This window comes from Etheostoma cragini, chromosome 21 (assembly GCF_013103735.1).
Source record: "Etheostoma cragini isolate CJK2018 chromosome 21, CSU_Ecrag_1.0, whole genome shotgun sequence".
NCBI lineage: Eukaryota > Metazoa > Chordata > Actinopteri > Perciformes > Percidae > Etheostoma > Etheostoma cragini.
Window position 1 is genome coordinate 3,299,274 of NC_048427.1, and position 20,811 is coordinate 3,320,084.

At 39.8% G+C, this 20,811-nt stretch overlaps 3 protein-coding genes across 4 annotated transcripts in view; 1 reads left to right on the top strand and 2 right to left on the bottom strand.

Annotated features, from left to right (window-relative positions):
- Positions 1–1,982, bottom strand: part of LOC117936740 (kelch domain-containing protein 1-like) — an 8,643-nt gene extending 6,661 nt beyond the window's left edge. The window contains exons 1-3 of the mRNA XM_034860096.1: positions 1,667–1,982; positions 697–767; positions 13–130 (exon numbers count right to left, since the gene is read on the bottom strand). Coding sequence (XP_034715987.1) covers positions 13–130; positions 697–767; positions 1,667–1,768 — 291 coding nt within the window. The 5' untranslated portion in view covers positions 1,769–1,982. The remainder of the gene's footprint in view (positions 1–12; positions 131–696; positions 768–1,666) is intronic.
- LOC117936741 (LIM and SH3 domain protein 1-like) overlaps positions 1–5,335 on the top strand; it is a 22,604-nt gene extending 17,269 nt beyond the window's left edge. The window contains exons 9-10 of the mRNA XM_034860098.1: positions 165–173; positions 5,325–5,335. The gene's annotated coding sequence lies outside the window, so the exon portion shown is untranslated. The remainder of the gene's footprint in view (positions 1–164; positions 174–5,324) is intronic.
- plekhm1 (pleckstrin homology domain containing, family M (with RUN domain) member 1) lies at positions 4,074–17,159 on the bottom strand. Of its 2 annotated transcripts, XM_034860093.1 has the most exons (12): positions 16,923–17,159; positions 15,261–15,350; positions 13,931–14,172; positions 12,990–13,658; positions 12,102–12,582; positions 10,602–10,749; positions 7,374–8,348; positions 6,507–6,652; positions 5,734–5,927; positions 5,591–5,654; positions 5,348–5,505; positions 4,074–5,095 (listed from the first exon to the last, which is right to left on the bottom strand). In XM_034860093.1, exons 2-12 carry the CDS (start codon positions 15,312–15,314, stop codon positions 4,987–4,989), a joined length of 3,240 nt encoding a protein of 1,079 aa, XP_034715984.1. In that variant the 5' UTR covers positions 15,315–15,350; positions 16,923–17,159; the 3' UTR covers positions 4,074–4,986. The 2 variants fall into 2 exon arrangements, with proteins under 2 accessions (XP_034715984.1, XP_034715986.1); XM_034860095.1 differs by lacking the exons at positions 4,074–5,095; positions 5,591–5,654 and having other exon boundaries at positions 5,351–5,505.
- Positions 17,160–20,811: the final 3,652 nt, after the last annotated feature.

The following is a 20,811-nucleotide window of genomic DNA, read 5'->3' on the forward strand; positions in this document are numbered from 1 at the left end:
ACAGCGCCTCACCTGGTTTGTGTGTCCAACGGGGTCACATCCTGCAAAGATGTAGAGCGTGCCGTTAAGATGAGAGCCACAGAAGCCAGATAAGTCGGGGGGTTTGTCACCAGTGATCTCCCGCCGCTCCCTGTGGCACAAAAAGGGAAAAAAAGGGCACTATGAAAGAGACAGTTTAACACTTGGAAATGTAAACTCAAAATGAGAGTTTGTGTAACTGTAGCCAGGGGCGTAGCACAAAATCCTGGGTCCTGTACAAAGGCACTTTCTATTTTCACTGCATCTATTCATTCTAGTATCTTTGGGTCCTCCTCACACGAGGGCCCTGGGCACTCTGTCCCCTTCCGCCAGTCCGACGCCCCCGACTCTAGGCAGACCAGTTGGACCGGCCGTTCTAGGAACAGCAAGGATTGTGGGTGGATTACGTGTAAGCCTATAGAGCAACGGCAAATACTGTAGAGCGTCCCTCAAGCGTCTGAAAATCTTGTCTTTGATCAGTTTCTATATTTTATGGTTTTCAACTGAACTTTAATGTTTCAAGTAAAGCGCTTTGAATTTTGCTATACAAATAAAGCTGCCTTGCCTTTTGCACACTATCATTGTATCTTGTTTGCACCATTTTTTTGAAAAGAACAAACACAGCTTTAATGTCAAGGTGACACAGTGCTCATATCAACCGATAAACGACATTCTTACCACGTCCCGCTGTCTAAATCACAGAGCCATATCTCATCACTGGGCAACATGACGTCCTCTCCAGCAACTACCTGTTAAGGAAGAAGAAGAAGAATGAAAAACATGTAGCCTACTCTAAAGCAACCAGAGGATTTTTGATGTGAAGTGGGGTGATGTTCAGCACAAACATTTTTCATATTTGAGGGTTTAATTGTAACTGTAGATGGATGCCATAGCAACAATCGGGATGCAACAAGATATATCTGAGAAATGTTCTGATGAAACTTGTTCTTCTCTGCTGTAAAGTTGGGCGTTCCTGCACGTTTTGTAAGTCAACATCTCCCTGTGCAAAAACATACCCTCAGGTTGCCCGTTCATTAGGTACACTGATCAAAGCTGCAATAGATTATCCCGTCAGTTATGAGGTTTAAGTTTTAATTCACACGGTATTATAAAAATGTGCAATGATTCAATGTGGTCATTTTGATTGGTTTCTGGCAAATTATGATAATATATTATGAACACCTCAATCAACTTTCATTCATTTGCTGCATGCATGGAATCGTACTAAGTAGGCAAATTAGAGTGAAATATAATGTCGTCAGCTCTTTAAACTTGAGCATGATTCATCCTCAGGCAGAACATGTAGCCTCCAGCGCTGCACACGAAAAAAAAAAAAACTCTAGGCGACAACATCCTCCAAAACAGTGTCAACAAAAACAGAACTATATTAACGCAGGGTTGGTTTCCCGACTGTTGTAGATTGCATTACTTTTTGGTAAAATGTTAAAACTGGCAACTCAATTAAAGTAGGTTATTATTGAAAAGTGGTAGCCTGCATCGTTACGTTCACCATGATATTTAAAGAAGAAAAAAAAGCGTATTAACAATTGGAGTGACTGAATGACAAAGTTCCCAGATGTGACACAGCTAATGAAAACCTACAAACGCAGATTTACCTGCACAGGTACGACACAGCGACGGTTCTTACCTGGTAACCTCCCCAGACGTACAGCGTGTCGCTCTCTATGAACGCCGTGTGGCCGCTTCTCTCCAGCCGGCTCACCGGGGCACTTCTGTCGGCAGCATCCATCACCGAAACCCGGACTCTGATTCTCAGACTCACCGCTCAAATAAAACCAACTAAAATGATTACTAGCAGAGAGGAGAAAGGCTATGGATGTGGGCTCAGAGCGCAGAGACCTGCTGCTGCTCCGGATGCGGAGCAAAGCTAAATGATTGGTGGATCGGCGGAACCTGTTCTTCAGGCTCGGCCCTGATTTACTCCTCCCATTAGTATGAGCTCTGTCGTGATGCAAGTTTATTTATGGGAAACCACTTCATAATTTAACACCTTTAGGGCTGCACAAGTCCTTAGAATATCTACTTAAGAGGGCCGAACCATTTTACATTGTTTATTGGTTGTTTGCTCTGTAATTAAGCTCATGCATATTTCTACTTTTAGTTTACATACAATTTCTGCAGTTCGCATGTAATTAAGTGGGATCAGGCCGAGGTGCTCAAAATGAACAGAAATACACATTTGGACTCATCGAACACAGGTGCGACTGATTCAATTAACAATCAGGGCATAGCATTCATGTGAGACGCTTCCATAGCTGCAATCATTATGTGATGAGTTCCCACTGTGCCTTGTTAACTCCAGTCCTCAACAATAGACTCTTTTCACAGCACACTGTCATTGATGGGAAATCACAGGTGCCACTGATAGCAATAAAGGAAAGGTTCACCATTTTCTAAGCAACACTCCCATGCCTGAATGTGTATTAGAAGTTGACAACATTTATGCATAAAGATGTTTGCATGTAGTTTCTGCCCAAGAAAAACTTGTCTTATTGTGAATAGTTATGAAAATGAGACATTTGGGGAGGCAATAGAGAGTTGTGCTGGGAGCAGAAATGTAATTTCTTTATATTTATTTTTTTGTTTTTGTTTTTTATGAAAAAATGTTTTTTACATATTTATTTTCCTGAATTGTATATTAAATGGTTGAATTGATTATGTCATTTTAGAAAATACATTCAATTTGAGTTCATGTTCTTTAATATTATTTCTCCTCTTGGAATTAACCACTCTTGTCATTATATTATGACATTTATTAACCCGGTAACACTGCCATAGTTAAAGTTGTTGCTTACTTCAGTGCAGTTGCTTTGGTATTTTTCTTCCTTTTTTGATTGTTTTCCTCGTCACTGCTGAATCAGTACAATTATGAAAAAATGCTATCGTTAAACACAATAAAATATAACTAGCCTGACAAAAATGACTTCTGAAAAATCAATGAAAGTTTGTTCAGACTTAAAATGGCACTTTGATTTTAAAGCTTGATCCAGAAACACTTAAAAGGAAGAGAGTCATCATGAACAATAACACCATTACACCTTTAAAATTCAATCTCCATAGTTTGGGCATTTGTGTCTAAAACAGAAGAGACTCATAAAGTAAAACACATATCTATTTCAAAATGGTTATTTATACTTCATACAATAATAAATGAGATAACAAAACAGAAATAAAAACCAGTAATAGTACTGCAGTATCCTGTTCTGCATATGAAAATGGACTTGATGAGTAAACCTTCACTGTCTCTTTGTTACTTCTGTTAGTCCACATCAGCGTCAAGTATTCAAGAGAAGGAAGTCAAATCAAGCCAAACTTAAAATAATAATGTAAGCAATACAGGTTTTGTGTGTGTTGGTTGAGGGGTGACTGTGTGCTTGAAAATATTACAACTACAATCTAGCTGAAATAAAAGAATAACAGTCATAGCTGAGAGCAAGTATGGGCAAAATATTTTTCGCCTTCAGGATAAATGCCAAATTCAATAATCTGTTATTTCTGCCACATGTTTACGAGTAATTTACTTAAGCAACTTTATGGACTGTGTCAGTGTGGCTCACCTCACACACAGCAAATGTTTGACTGCATGTTTTATACATATCTGTAAGGGATGCACAGATCTGACACTGATATCGGGCCGATACTGACTCAAACAGCTCAGGCTGACAGCATTAACCATTGTTACATATTACTATGATGAGTAATGCACTGTAATTTGTATGCTTTCTCTCATTTTCTTTTTCTGTGAAGTGTCCTGAGAGCTTTTTGTATATCTTAAACAAATCATTTTGTTGCCTTAACTAACCAGTCCCAGTCACTTACAAGCTGTGGCGGTTATATTATATATATATATATATATATATATATATATATATATATATATATATACATACATACACACACACACACACACACATTGTATACACTGACATTTTAAATCCTGTTCAACTTTTTACCAATTTGTTTCTTTATTTAAAATGGTTTAAACGTGTAATTCCTTTCAATTGTTTTGATTTTAATAATAAACCTTTTTTTTTTTACATTTTATTTTACAAAGATAGGAAAGTAAAGTTTGAGTCCAGCCAGATGTTGCCTAAAGGCTCTGCCACATCAGTCCGACGGCCGTCCGTTGGCAGAAAAGGCCGTCGGACTGTCTCCCCGAGTTAGTCAAAAATGGGCCTCGGAAAAGCAAAGTGATTAAATATGAGCGTACATTCTGCGCGTGCCTGAGACATAATACATCTCCAGCAGGCGGCGCTAATCTGTACAGTCACTCTTAGTATTGGATCGCTATAGGCCAATTAAGTCAAATTGGTGCATCCCTCATTTTAAATACATACATGTCCATTTGTAAAACTTGAGTTAATACACTGAGAGAAACATTCCACCAAGTCTTCTCGTGACTGATTATCACCTTTACACAAAATCAGTATCTAATGCAATCTAATCTTACGTTAAGGTAAATCAAATGCAAAACTGTCTATTTTATTGATTTTTGGCACCAAAATAAACACATACCAAGAGGAAAATAGTGTAAAGCTTCAATTAAAAAGAAGGCACAATCAAAATCCTTTGAAAATTTAAAAAAATGGATGTAACAAAAATGAGTTGGATATGATTCTTGGCAGAAACTTTCACTGTCCTTTGTTTGATGCCGTGCCGGAGTCTGAACTCAGAGAGGTATTAAAGTGACTGGTCAGTACCATTTGTCTGCATTATGTCAGCATCCTGAGGCGTGATGTGCCTCTACATTAGTGCAAGCGAGTCTAGCTACTGTTTCACTGTCATTCTTACACCTTCCTCTTCCGTTACAAGGTCAGTTAGGGCACTCATAATTGCACTTGCGGTTACTTCATGTAAAAAGTAGTTATTTTTCTGTCCCATCAGCGCTCCCCTAGCTTCCTGAAAAACCTGGCCTTGTTAGACATGGCGACGCCCCGCTGTCTTCGCTCAGTCCTGCAGAACTCTCTCCAGGTATTTCTTCATCCGCTGACAGCGAGGACACGAGTCCTCAGCAGCCTTGCAGGCCAGGTGAAACACAGCCTTGCAATCTTTACACCTGGGTCAGAGACAATTTAAAGGCAACTTAGAAACAAATACAAGTTGCTTACCACATCTAGAACAAAAACTAATAATGGATAATTCTCTGGTTGACATTCTCTGCATCCAGTTTGTTTTCATATTAAATGCAATATTGTCCGGTTTTTCTTTGACATTACTATTACTTTAGTCCTTTTATTTAAATAAATAAAGGACTAAATAAGTATTGGAGATGAAAAAAGCAGAAGCAAGGTGGCCCAGAATAACGTACCTGGTGGTGATGTCAAACTGGAAGGGGAAGATTATGTCATTAGCATGGCATATCTGACAGATGAAGCCACGCTGGGTGCACAGGTCGCAGTGGAACACATGGTTAGAGGCATACTGCAACAGCGTGCTCAGGTAGGTTGCATATTGACCCTCTGCTATCTAGTAAAAAACAAACAGTGAAACACAAATTAAGATGTTTCAAGCAGATGATCAGTGCAGTAACGAAATCAACACAGCAGGATACCTGTCGTAGGTCCATGACACTGTACAGATGGCTCGACTCCAACAGGTACGTTCGCGGCTCCATTCTGGTAGAGAATTTAAAGATGCATATAATAAAGATGTCGTAATAAAATATGGTTAAATGTACTACGCATATACACGCACCTGGCTTGTAGTTTCTTGCAGGCTCCGCTGCGGCACGTGAGCAGGTAGTCGCCCATGAGGCGTAGCCTCTGCCGCAGGTTGTGGGCCTGAGCCATGGACTCAGCGTGGTTAACCAACTCAGGGTTCAGCCGCTCCAAGTTCAGCAAAGGCTCCTGCTCTACCTGAGCCAGCAGATGTAGGGCCTTCTTAGACACCTGGACACACAGACACAGGTCACATTCATGAGGTCAGAACATTTTGAAGTGGTGTGGGATTACTGAGGGCGAGTGTTACTGAGGAAACTGAAAAAAACATCAAATTGACACATGTTTTATTATTTTATTATATTAACATATGTCTTTAAAGTGAAACCAGAGCAATTAGTGGGCCCACAGCTAGCCTCTGTCCTTTGCTTTCCACCCCCCGGATTGGTCCGGTGCTTCAGGAAGTATTGCTGGATGAGTGTATTTTCCGTTTCCTTACGCTTTCTTTGTGTTGGAAATTTGGTGGATTTATGAGGACTATGGTTAAATGCTCCTCAGATCTCTGCAGGGTAAATTGAGACAGCTAGCTTTGAGACAGCTTGCTTGACTATCTGTCCAATCTGTTCACATCCTCAGATCTTTTTCATTTTCAAAACTTCTATTCTTCAACCCACAACAAGGTTGACTCAAGTGAGATCGCAGCTCCCTCCACCAAAAGGCTTTCTACAACTTTTTTTACCCAAGTATAACCTCGATATCTGATAACACCATCTGTGTGCGTATGTACGATGTGTGATGTGCTGCACCTACCTCTCGTAGTGTGAGGTCCCAGTTGTGCACCATGCGTGAAGGGATGATGGTGACGTCACCGTAGTGACAGGAGTCACAGTAGTACTGTCCCGAGAACTCACAAAGCCTGGCTCTGCCCAGGGATGGGCCGATCTGCTGAGGACACCCTGTGTATGATACACAGCAAACAAAACCTCAGCCTCTGATTAACACCCACAAAACGAAAAACGGATTCACATTTAGGCTCACACATGCAACGCAAACACTCCTGAACAGACCTGAAGATTAAACCCACAAAGACACCCCACACTTAACAACTGTTTCCACCAGGATACCATGATTTTCACGTCTCAGTCAGAAAAGAGCAAATACTGAACAAGTAGGGAATATGTGGATTACGATTGAAGTTGTGTTGCTAGCTCTCATAAAAACATGGATTATAAAACAGTTCGATGAGAGGAATATTCATCAGAAAGAGTTGCCATGCTAATTTATGCATTGTGGGATAAAAGGGAAAAACACAAAGAAAAATTGGAACTTCTAAATTTGTTAGATAGTGAAAGGACAGATGAGAGGAACACAGACGATAAAATAATAGCTACTCTACTTATTGCACTAGTTTGATTGCTGTTTTCATGTCATGTTATAATTTTTTTCTTTTTTGCACATGTAATGTTAATGTCCTGAATCAAATCACAATGATCATCCATCAGAAGATCAACTATTACAACCCTTAAACACAACACACTGTATGGTTTTATCCCCGAATATTGAAACTATTGAAAATATTAGACTGGTCTAATCAGTTGGCATATTAAGAAGCAACTCAACAATAGTAATGAAGGTGTGTTAATGCTGTTTGTTGTAAGATTAACAATTTAAAACTACCTGCACACTTGAAGCCCTGACTGTCCAGCCCCTTCTCTGAGGGCACAGTGCACAGATGAACAAAAAGGGCTCCATCTTCTTTTAGTCTGTGCTGCACCAGTCTATGGATATTTCCAGTCACTCCTGGGCATAGTACAGCTGGCTCTCCAGAGCCCCCATCCTCCCCACTCTCCAGGTACGAGTCCAGAGCTCTTCGGATCAAATCCCTCCAAAAACGAGCCTCCTCTGGGTTCTCCGCCCTCAGTCTAAGCGTCTCCCTGACGGTCAGCAATTTGAAAAAGGCCGGTCCACCCAAAGATACGTCAGGTACCACATCTCGGATTTCCTCAATAGGGTAGGTTTGGCGCAGCAGCTTCTTTCCCTCTTGTACCCGAAAGCCTTTCAAAGCCTCCAACGAGAGGGAGAAGACCAGAGGCGCCCATGTCCGAGCCTCAGAATCAATGGAGAAGTACAAAACCGCTTCTTTGATGGCATCCGTTTCCAAATCAGCACTCCGAGACCAGTCGAATTGTTGTGGAGGAGGAGGTGCCTCCTGCGCTCCATACGTCCCTGTGTCCGAGAGTGAACCTTGCTCAGGGCTGGAGGGAGCAGAGGAAAGGGATAACACATCCACACCATTCTCACTGGTGGGTTGCAGCACCTCCCACTGCTCCTCAACGCGAGATGCCGGACGGCATTTGTTGACGGCCTCTACTATCCGGTCCACCCAGTCCTCAGCTTCGCCGCGATTGGCTGCCCGGAGGTAGAGTCGCTTCCCAGGGAAGGCCAACTCAAAGCGGCCCTCGGGTGAAGCGATGCAAGCGTCCTCACATCGCACCAGGGAGCAGTTGTCACAACACGTCCGCTCCTCTGCATTCAGATATAGCCGGAACTCAAAGGGCGAAAGTTCACAGTAGTGATCACGCCACAATCCCATCGCACTTCGCCGCTCAAGATGACCAAGCTTCAGCAAGCCCCGAAAGGGGTTGAACAGACCTAACAGACAGAAAGATGGACACAGAGTCAGTGTAAGTTTCTTATCTATTATCTTTGGTCTACTTTCCCTATGTGTAGACTGGTTGACAGCTAGAGACTCTAGTTTTAAATCAATGTTCGACCATGAACTCCCAAGAAAAATGTGATAAATATGGACATTTAAAAAAAAACAGCAGTGAAAAGATCAGGATTCTGTGGAACTAAAGCGCTAAAATGACCCAAATAACCCCTTGATATCACTCTTTTTCTTTTACTACAAAGTTGACAACCATACGCGTAAAAATTATTAGTCCTCTCCGACTGTAATGCAGCTCTTAGGAAACTGCGAAAAAGCCAAGTCAGTGTTAAAATGTCTGCCATAAAACAGAAGTAACTTAAGCAGCAGCAGTGGTTTTCATCATCAAACATTCTCTAGCATTTATGGTGCACACCGCTATTGCCTCAACAGATGATTAAATAAGGGCAACCTATTCCGTTCACGTGACGCAGTGAGGTTATAAATTAGCTGTATAGAGAATGATACAACAAATGATTCATTGAGGTGACGTCTTGCAAGCAATACAAGTCTACTACATTCCAGCGGAATTCAAATTCCAATAAATGACGTGTCAAAAGGTGTGTTTCTATTTCATTGCTGATACATAACTGTTTGGGGTGTGGTTAGAGCTGCTATGTTTTCTTATCACAGTGTTCCAGTTATGCAAGAATTTTCTGCCTCATGTGACCAGTTTTATTTACCTTTTAACTTAACTCCTTGGTGGCTAACTTTATGACTACACTGAAGGCACCCTGTGGAGGTTTTGACCACTAGTAGCGCTATGGTAGCCTGGAAATCCAGACCTGGTCTGGCATTGAGTAATGAAAGACTCCCATATCGAGGGGCGGCACCAAGCGTGAATTTGAAAATCTCACTGCACTCAATGAGATAACGCTACGACCAATCACAACAACACACAGGGTGCTGTATCCAAAGCCCCATTCACTTAGCTACCAGCAGAGTTAACTGGTAGCTCAAACTGTCGTCATCTGTTTAACCCGCCTCTGGCCTGCCTATATCATCTAAACCAATGTGATTGGTGCAGCTTGGCTACAAGGGTATAGTTAATGAGCAGCATTACTCATTGCCAGAATAACTCGCTGAGCAAATTCAACTCTGGATTTCCAGGGAAGCGCTATGGAGCAATGTTTTCACATAGCTGAGCAATATTCTGTATTGGTTAATACTTAAGGAATGCTGAGGATGTTATATGTGTATTTGCTTGGTCATATTATCAGTAACATAAAATAATAATAATGCTAATAATAGTACTAATAATAATGATAATGATATCAAAATATTATCTCTAAATTCTGGGAATAAGTAGGTCCTGTGTTGTAATGTGCCGTGTTGAATGTTATGTCTTGTTGTTATTTTGGATGTTTTTCTTTCAGTGATGTAGTGAATGTTGTTTTTAATGTAATAGTGATGTTTGGTAATGCAGAGCTGCACAAGCTTTAGGTGGACTCCAGGAAAAATAGCTGTGCTTATGACCCCAGCTAATGGAGATACCAATAAATCAAAATCACACGATTCGACTGATCTACAGAGGGCATTCAACCTCGACAACACACTGTGTGTGTAATCAGCAACTTTGATGAAATTATTTGAAAGATTTTTTTTCCATTTCACCGAATAGTAATTAGTCTTTTTTTTGTCTGACCAGAAGTCCAAAACTCAGCAGATATTCAGTTTACAAACAAATGACAAAGAAAAGCAAGATGTCACCTGATTAGAAATGCTTAAACCAGGTAGTGATTGCCATTTCCCCTATTTTTGTTTAAAAATAGTGAAAACAAAATAAATTGATCAAATAGGTAGACAAATGTCCGACAATTACCCAGGTGTTACAGCTCTAGATGAGACGGATCGATCTGTTTGTAGGATGTAGATGGAGGCAGAATGCTAAACATGTGTTCTGTTCAATAATTGTTTTTAAGATAATTTTTTGGGGGATTTTACGCCTTTAATGGATAGGACAGCTAGTTGAGAGAAAAGGGTGAGAGGGGGAAGACATGCAGTAAATGGTCACAGGTCGGACTGAAACCCCGGACTTCTGCGTCGAGGCATAAACCTCTATGTAAATGTCCGCCTGCTCTACCAAATGAGCCAACCCGGCCGCACCACCATGCAATGATGATTAAAGATCATAAAAATCATTATCATCATCATACTGTCTTTTATACTTCATTTTCTAAATCTAATCATGGAAATACCTATTTGCCTGCGATGGACGACACTGGGAGGTGACTGAGAAACCTTGAGCTCAGCCGTGGGAGCAGGAGGAGGCACCTCATCAGGGTCTGACACGTCCTCCAGATGGGGCTTGTAGATGTCATCGTCAGAGATCCAGGAACGAGAATGCTGCAATGGATACAACAGAAGTATTTTATTTTTATTTTTTTTACAATGATTTTAGAATGAAGTACATTAAGTGGACAAAATTAGCACCATCCACTAGCCAAATGCTGGTAAAATATGCAAGTGGCCTTTAGTTTGGCTTTCAAATCTATTGAGTGGCTGATAGAATTTAAACATTCACTTGGCAAAAAAAAAATCTTTCACTAGAGCATTTGGCTAGTGTTAATTTTGCAACCCACGTGCTGTTAATTTCTGCGAGCAAGGTGTTTATCCATCAGACAAGAGACTAACATTAAAGGAGTGCATGTTTGAAAGGGGTTATAAGGTTCCTTTATCTAGGCAAGGCAGCTTTATTTGTATAACACATTTCAGCAACAGTGGAATTCAAAGTGCTTTGGCTTCTAGCACACCATGTGGAAAGGAAAACAAAACTTATGTCACTATTCAGGGCTGCAACGATCAATCAACAACTATTTTAATAATTATTTAAGTCATTTCAATAGCAAAGGAACCAAATATTCTCTGGTTCCAGCATCTCACATGTTAGGCTCTGGTGCTTTTATTTGTTTTATAATCATTCTAAACTGAACATCTTTAGATGTTGGACTGCCACGTCAAACAAAAGAAAATATTTGAAGATGTAAAGTATTTTTTTTAAATGTGATTTCTTTTTAATTGCCAATAAAAATTGTCATTAGTTGGAGCCCTACTTTCAATGTTTTCCAACAAACCGATTAGATCCGATTTACTTATCAATATGGTCGCAGTGAATACAGATGAGCTGCATTCAATGATTAGACCACAGTTTGTGGAGAGCAGTTTTTCTTATCATGTGTCTTTGGAGGTTAGTAATGTGAGAACTATAATAACTCTGTTAAGGGTCATGTAAAGATGAGCAGCATATGTACCTATCTTGACTTATTTCACTAACCAATGTGTGGCAACCACAGAAAGTCCTACATTAGGGGATAAAGTTGTAACATATCCTGGAGCAATCTCTGCTTGGACTTCACATGCACAGTAAAGAATACAGAATAATGAGGTGTTTTATTATGCTGTTTTACTGCATTTCAAGGTTTGCTCTAAGACAGCAGAACTAACATGACTCAAATAATAACTATTTTCCATCAATCATAAAATAGCTTGTGTCAATTTTCCACTTTGACACACTGGCTTACAGTATCAAGAGTCAGGTGTCTTATTTATCATTGCCTCAGTAGAAATAGCCAAAAAGCAACTCGGGAGCATGGGCAATTTTGCATTTCCCATATCTGTAAAAGCCTCAACACAGTAAAACACAACATGTATAACAGTCAGGGGAGTGTGTGTGCGTCTTTTTTATGCAATATACTCACTGATAAAGAATCTGAGGACAATTTTGTGCTCAGGATGCTGGTGGAGCGACGTGAGCCTTGATGCACTGAATGCTCTGAAGTCTCTGCTTTTATCTCTAACATAAGAGGCTCAGGACTCTCCTGAAAAATGGTTACATGTACTTCTTCAACAGGCTCCACTGACTCCACAGGCTCACTGACTGTGGTGGGCATGTCTGTGTCTGAGTGTGACTCAGGAGAAGTATCTATGCACGCTTCAGAGGGACAGAAGTTAACAGGGTTCTCTTCAGACATTGGGGGTGGCTCTGAATCGCACAGTACAGAGTTTGGGAGTGTGTCCTCGTGGTCTTGGGAAGGTGTTGGGGGACCCTGGGTCTCGTTGTCAGAGCCACTGAAAATGGCTGTCTCCGAGTACTGATCTGGACCTGTGCTGGAGACAAAGGAGTCTTCACGCATGGAGTCCTGACTGCAGTGGCCACTCTCCCTAAACTCTGTCAGAGAACTGAAGAGATGAGGACAAGTCATGAGATATGTAACTAAAAAAAAGGAGTTTATTGTTGCAAGTTTCTATTTCTTAAGAATAAAGCAGACATTATTCTATATTTTTCTTTTGTCAACAAACGTTATAAAGGAGCATGTCATCCAGTGCAGCTCATTGATGTATTTTATTCTTTCATTGTTGGACAGGCAGTGTAGTGAAATCAAGCTCATGTCTTAATCTGATCACTCTGTATGTGTATGCATGTAAACATAGTCAGTGTATGTGCAAAAGGAAACTTTCTTTTCAATATAATTTCACTTGAAACTTTTACCGCTGTGCCCCTGCAATATCATCAGCTTTATCCTTCAACTCTTAGTTGGTCTTTTGCTTTAATATTTCCAAAGACACCGCTAAGACAATACACTTACTCCTGCGTTGTCCTCTTGGTGCTGTTGTTGACATTAATGGGCATTTCCAGGTCGCATGAAGACCACTGATCTCCTGTCGGGCTGCGGGGGTCCTGCCCCTGCAAGAGGCTATCAGAGCTCAAGCTGGAGGAGAGCTGAGAGGAGCCTGTGGTGTTCAGGCTTAAATTAGACAAGTTGAGTGCAGTCCTACCCCCTTGGAGTGCACTTGTCCTTCTCTCCAACACTGGGCATCCACTCTGCACATCCTGTGCATCGGATGAGCCGGACGACTGAGACACTGTATCCCAAGATTCTTTATACATGGGCTTGAAGGTGGTAAGGTCTCCTCCATTGATGGGCAGGTCGAGTGTGTCCGCCTGGGACAGGGGGCAGAGTCCAGCGAGAGCCAGAGGCGTGGTGGTCCATTCGTTGAGGACCGCTGACTTGTAGGACAGGCTGAATGTAAGTGAGGCCAGACCCTGGAGGTAGCTGAGCAGAACTTCCCGCTCCTCGGTGTCCAGGAGCAAGGCACTGGGCTGGTAGTGGGCCCGCAGCTTGGAGCCTTCACGAAACAGCGATGCAAGGTAGCACTCCAGTAGGCCATGGTTGAGAGCCAGCCGCAGCCATGCTCTGCAGCGACCCACGTCCGTGCCCACGAAGCTGATCTTCTCCAGCTCTGTGATCACATCACTGGGGATTTAACGGAGTGTGTTATTACGCTTTATACTAAGTATTCACAGAATAATGAGTTGTAAGGTTGCACCTAACAAAGTTTTATTCCACTCAATCCAAAACCCAAAGATATTCAGTTTAATATCACATGAGATAACGAAAGGCAACAAATCATCACATAAGATAAGCTAGAATCAGGGAATGTTGAGCATTTTTGTCTTTATCAAAGTTATCATTACCCTATTATCAAAACAATGAGTGATGGCCATTTATCCTAAATGTGCCTTTACCTGTGGGTGACTGTCTTGAGGAGGCTCCAGAAGAAAGGCTGAGGGAGGGGTCCTCGGTCTGCTTTCTTACTCCGGACCCCAGCCTCCAATCGGATGTATTTGCTCTTGATACCGTGGATGAAGATGGCCTCCAGGGCACAGCAGAGGAGGTTAGCATCAGCATCTTCACTGGTTACCACTGTGTCCGATGTTACATATCGCTTCTGCAAGGCCTTGAGTGACTGTGTCAACCTCTCTTTGATCTACGTGACAATGTGACAATGCACAAGGGAGGAAATATAATCAGCTTCATTGTTTCTTTTGGATAGAGATCAACTAAGGCGTGGTTCTGATGAGAAGTGAGTTGGCAAATAACTTCTCTGTTCACTAACACACATAACAGGAAAATGCCCTGCATTCCAATCTACAGTATGGTCATGATGAACAGATAGAGGGCAGTGGCCATATTGTTATGAAACATTGTCTGTAGATTACCTACAGTTGGCTAACATGGATAGACAGAGAACCCTTACATTATGCAATAGGTTGCAGAGTAAAAACGGATTCTTCAGGGAAACTCTAAAAAGCGATGGCAGGGGTGTTCTCCACAGTGAAGCACTCTTCTTTTACTTTGCTTGGCAGGAGTTGAAAAACACAGCAAAATGCAGTTGAAAAACACAGCAAAATGCAACTTTCTATCTTTTTTTTATTTAATGGCTTTTGTGTTCAGTTCAATGTACAATAGAAAGAAATAATTTCCTCATTTCTCTTATTGTTTTTCCAATAAATAAAATAAATGTGTTGTATTTCAGCAGTATACTGATAACAGCACAAATGCAGAACGGAGTACACTTTAATATCTGTTCATTTATCACAAAATCCCTTAGAGATGTTTTACTTTATCGCATATTTCCTTTATATTGTCTAGCGTATGTCATCCATCATACTATAACAGCCATACAATAAATTCTGCTAACTATTACCTAAGCTTGGTCTGCACTCACTCAATGCTTTGTACTCCCTTCATATTGATCTACCATAGTTTTGCCCTTGGTTCTCTGTCTGATCTTGTCTTTTTTAAATCATTGATAGTTAAACCCATATTGACTAAGTAAGATACACAGGCAAGTGGATGAATCACCAAGTTCAGTGCAGAAAGTGGTGTAATGTTAAGTACAATTACAAAAGTACAATTACAACATGTACTACTTAAATGTCACAAGCTGACTATGTTCAGCAAAAATCTATTCCAGGACGCCAATAAAGACAATCTGACACCTTCCCCAGAGGTATCACAGCAACAATTAGAGCAAAAACACCAGCCAAAAGAGGAAAAAGCTTGTAGTTTTACCTGTTTGACATCTTTAGCCTCAGGTGGCGTATCTGGCATCTGTGTTGCTAGCATGGCACCTCCTGCGAAGGTTTATTCCCACATGGCACGCTGAAAAACAAAAACAAAGACTATTCCTTTCAACACTTGAAGTGTTGTCTCTAATCACAACTACACCCTTGAGACCTGCTTCCCTGTTGTCATTACTTTTCGACATTTGAGATGAATAAAATAGTGCATGCTTCTGTTTCCTGGCAAACATGCAAGGCTTGTGTAAGGAAGCAGTTTTTTTTCTTCTTCCTTCCTCACTTTATGTCACATTTGTCACTGGGCTATCATTACATTTTCCATCACGAGACTGTGGCATATCTGCTACTTCATGGTTTCAGTGAGAAACCTGCTTTGTAACTTAGTCATGTGAGGCACTGATTAAAGAGGATGTCTGCAGGGAAGTAACTACAAAATGCTTTATGACTTACTTCCCCACTCAAAAAGCAGTTAAAATCTTAAAAGTCCCTCTCTTCACAAGGCTTGGACCTCCACTAACTGACATTACATTTACACACATCCTGGAATATTAGCCATGACCATTGCAAACACTATACATACTGTGAACTTCAGCACATCCCATGATCAATAATTTTGCACACCCTGCACTAAACTGTACAGCCTTCCTTCTTTCCCTTTCTTAAACAGGTTCATTGAACTTGTGTTAGTTTTGATGTAGTGTATTTTTAGACACTTTTTTATTAAACAAAAAAATAGTAATATAATAATACTATTAAGCTACTGTAATGTGTACACTGTTTCTCTTTGTGTTTTTAAGGGTTTTCACCTAAAGACCAAAAACCAAAGAATAAACCGCTGCAAAAGTCCTCAACATCTTGAGACTTAAAGATACTAATAATCTAATGCCTTCAAACTAATGGCTGAAGCAATTAATCAAATGGAACTGGCCAAATAAAGAGCTAAATCTGCCAAAATGGAAAAGAAGTGTTTGGTCATTGAGTGAAATCCACTCAGTGTGGTAGATTCATCAAATCCCTTTCAAGGAGGAAATCTGCATACAGTACCCTCCAAAAAAAAAGTCTGGACGACTACTCTGTATGTATGTTCTTGTACTTGTTTGCATTTGTAACGTTGCAGTTGTATGCACCAAATACACCAAAACAAATCCCTTGCTTTTTAAAACTTACTTTGGTAATTCATTTGATTTTCTGATTGTGAATCAGGATCCAACCTGGCACCACTGACCCCCTGCCTACCTAAATGTACTAAATGTAGTCTACAGAAATGCCAAGCCACTGACAAAAACAGGATTACTAACAGTAGTGACTACTAACAATAGTAGATAAGCAAGTGTCGTTACGTATTAGCCTTACAAAAGCGCACCGTTAGCAGGTAGTTGTTTGCCTGATGTGACAGGTTAAGGTTAATAGAGTCGCCTTAACGCAAGTTGGTATTTTAAATGTTAGCTTCAGTTTTGGGCGTGTGTGGGGCATTTAAGCTCGAGAAGGAAGGTTAAGACAGCATAATATTAGACAAAGAAAACCAAACCAAGCTATTTAAAGCACCATTCATGTAGCAGTTCGGTAAAACAATATATAAAAACACAACCCTTACAGGCAGTTTGAGCTATGAGTCTGAGGGGGGCATTAACGTTAAAGTGGCTAGCTTCCTTACCGAAACAGGTTGGCTAACTTGTCATTTACGTCCAAAGACAACCGCAAAATCCTCTGCAAATTCGTATAGACTCAGTAGAAGAATGTTAAAAGCAAGTCAATCCGTACAGTCGCTCTCCATCGCTTCCAAAACATCCATAAAAGCGCAAAAACTGCGTTAACTAAGATTTGTTTTCGCTTGTGGGTGAGACTCTCTCTTGTCAGTAGCTATACATCTGAAGACAGATGCATCATGGGTACTACACCAGTGCTGTCTTCAGGCTCCATCAAAGAAACACAGCAGTCATGAAATGAGCGTTATGGGAACGTACAAAACATTTATTTACAGACATTAAACATTTATTTCATGGCATGTGGTTGTCATTTGCGGACGTGCTCGCATACTAACTTCTTTGTTGTTTTATTAAAGCACAATTTAGCCTGCACATCATCATATCTGACCACACACTAACACAAATAGAGCCGTTAATGGGCGTGTTGCTTGTTTTATCGAATAAAAAAGGACTTTAATAAGTGAAGTATATGCTACTAATAATATATAATTATACGTATAATATTCAAAAATAATTGCACATGTCTGAACTTAGCCTATGCTACACAGAAGCAGCTGTAACAGTGGTAGTACAGAAGTTAATGTAGTTTACGAGTAACCCCCAAAGGTAGCACAGCTTTTGAGGCGTGCTACTGTTGTTGCTCTGTTGCAGACATGTGAGGACTTCGTGTACCCTCTCCTGTCAAAGAGTTCCTTTGGCTTACATCACAGCTCAGAAAAGTTTTAATCATACACTCTACAGCTTGTAAACTGTGCATTGTATTTCCAGACTGTAGTGGCACTAGAAATGGATTGTTCTCCACCAGAAACAACACATTGACAGGACCTGATTAAACTTGTTTGTAACTGTTCGGGTGTATTTTAACATTCACTTCATTTCATCTTTGTGCAGGTTATCAGTTTTTGACACAAACTTTTAAAATAAACTTAAAGCGTAATGTTGTGGATATACAGCTGATACTTAGTAATCAGATACTGCCTTGGTTCAACAGTGAGTGCCATTAACATTGTAATTTCCCCTTGCAGGATTAATAAAATGTACATTATTATTATTATTATTATTATTATTATTATTATTATTATTATTAATTATTATTATTATAATAGCCTAATTATTATTAGCACAAATAAGGACCACATCTCTCATTTTGATTCCTTTATAACATTCGTGTTTGTCACCTTATTTAACCCTATTTGACACTCATAAAACGTGAGGAAACAGCCTTTCCAGTGTGTAACAATGTGATCAAAACAAGTTAACAGTGCTGTAATTGTGACTTTAATTGCTCGTTTTTTCGTTTATTTTTTAACATACTAAAAATCTGCAACTTACCTCTACTTATCTATATTTATTTCTGTCCTAGCACCACTGCAACCCCTGAATTTACACAAAGTAAAGGCCAGGGGTGTTTCTGAGATTTGAGGACATTGGGGGTTTAGCCCAGACCTTTGTAGAGGTGCGAATGTCTTATAATAAACAAGCTCTATTTTGATGTTTGTTTTACTCACTTTGGCACTTTATAGTGTAATTCATTTGATTCTATTTTGTATGATTCACCTCAATCTGTAAAGTAACTAAAGTGGTGGAACAATATTTCCATCCACAGTATAGTATGTAGGCCTACTAGTGAAGTTGTATTACTTCAGTGATGCTTACAGACCTCGGCATCCTAGCTGCAGCACTGTTGTGGCAATAACAACAATAGCGCCCCCCCCTCAGTGTAATCTTGCCTAATTCATTACTTAGACTTGATGTAAAATGGTTGAGACTAGAATGTGGGAGATGAACAGTTTGTTATTATGATTAATATTTAAAGTAGTCCCTATTTACAGGCCCACAGTGAATAGGACCAACAGTTTTTGAGATGGAAAAGATCTCAGAAGTGTGTTTGATGTTGGCCTCCGAGCTCGTACTTGGTTGGAGTGAAGAGCACATTGCAACATAAAACATTTGAAATAGCTTGACGTGATTGGTCAACAAAGTCTACAGGCTTTTTTTTCTAATGTATTTTCTATTTTCATTTGTTTGTGTTGATGTAATTTACAGTAGGTAATAACAAAAACCTTGTAAAATTGTATACTTTGGAATTTGAAAACATTGTAGTTTTGGCATTCAACACACATGTGCATTGATTAATTCTATTGTCATGTATGTCATAGTACACACACAGTGTACAGATACAGAAATGACACTGAACGTTTTCCTTCCTGTTGTCCCCGGGTCAAATTGACCCCTTTTCCTGTAACATTGTTCTTTTTAAGTAATCAAAATAACATGGTTGATTCCGCACAACGCTCTTTGGCAAGTACAAATCTGTACTTTCATTCATTTTAGGGCGTCCTAATCAATTTTGTAGCATTTGAAAAACAATGGAAGTGGTTTTGAAATAGTATTGAGTAAAAGTTGACATATTCCAGTCGGTGATTTTAATTTTAGTCTAAATAATTCTTAATTTCTGCTTTTCTAACTCAAACATTGGTTATAACTTCCTAAAAAAGAGATTAATTGACCATAAATTCCAAAAAATACCTGTACAACTAAAGTTAATAAGTTAGTGTTGTGTAGTGGTAAATGTCAAAAAGGGCCAAAAATGTAATAAAAAGTTAAAAACATCCATAAAAGCATTAACAAAAGTGTTGATTTTCAATTGTGACGGGAAGACAACACAAGGGTTGAAGTGCCTTTGACACAGCAAACATGTTGGAAAACACATTAGTTCCATTTTACAAGAGCCATCAATGGAAAGTGCAATTTAATAATACCATAAAAGAAAGACGATATGATGAAATAGCAAACAAAACACCAGAAGTCCCTCTGTGGAGACCAATAAAGCCTTATCTGTCTTTCTGGTCTTTAAAGCCTCCTTCAGAAACGTTGTGACGTGTGACGTGTGACGTGTGACGTGTGACGTGATTTTCATGTTGCAGTCTGAGAAAGTCACCTATTCTGTGTCTCAGGCTGCAGTCACTTCCATTTTCACTTTGGGGAAGCGCTTTCTTTTTATGCCATAACTGGAATGTGGACATGTTGCAGTTATGTCGTCATGTTTAACCGTGATTGACAAAGGCTATTAAAACCAATACAAATCCATAAATGGTGGCAAGAACAATAAATACTGAACACTTGTTTTTGTTACACATCATTGTCCTACACACCAGAGAGTCGGCAGACTACATTTAAACTTTATAAATACATGTGACGTCTGGCCTTAAATCTCCAAATTCAAAAGAACTTAACTGACAGATTTAAATAAGTAAATGTCACAAAGCGCCCACTTAAATACACATTAACACACTTAAATACACACTTAATTGCCTAATTTGCTGATTGAGTTTGATTGACTTGATCAGTTTGTGTGAGTTTGTGAGAGGTATCACATGTTCTTGCATGTTGTTTAATTTGTACACATTACAAAAAAAAATATGCATAGCCTACTTTTTGTTTATGTGACAAAATGTTATTTTTATAGACTACATCATTTGACGAAACATAACATTTTGCTGAATGCAGAGTTGAAAAAATGAAGCATGTCGATCAGTTCAGACAATTACATGAGCAATAAATACACAAACAACTCAATAATAAATGCATGAATGAATAAATAGTGAATTGGTAAGTAAATACTGCATGTGAGCAAATAAATTAACAACAAATAAATGATCAATACACACACATCTCAATAATATAGACATCCATCAACAGCTGACATTTCAGCTTCTTTAATAAAAAGTGTCATGTGTTATGTTACATGGACTTCTCTTACGTGAGAGTGTGATATATCTAAATGTTTGTGCATCAGAGCCTGAACAAGGCCCTTCTTATGTCTGTTGTTTGATT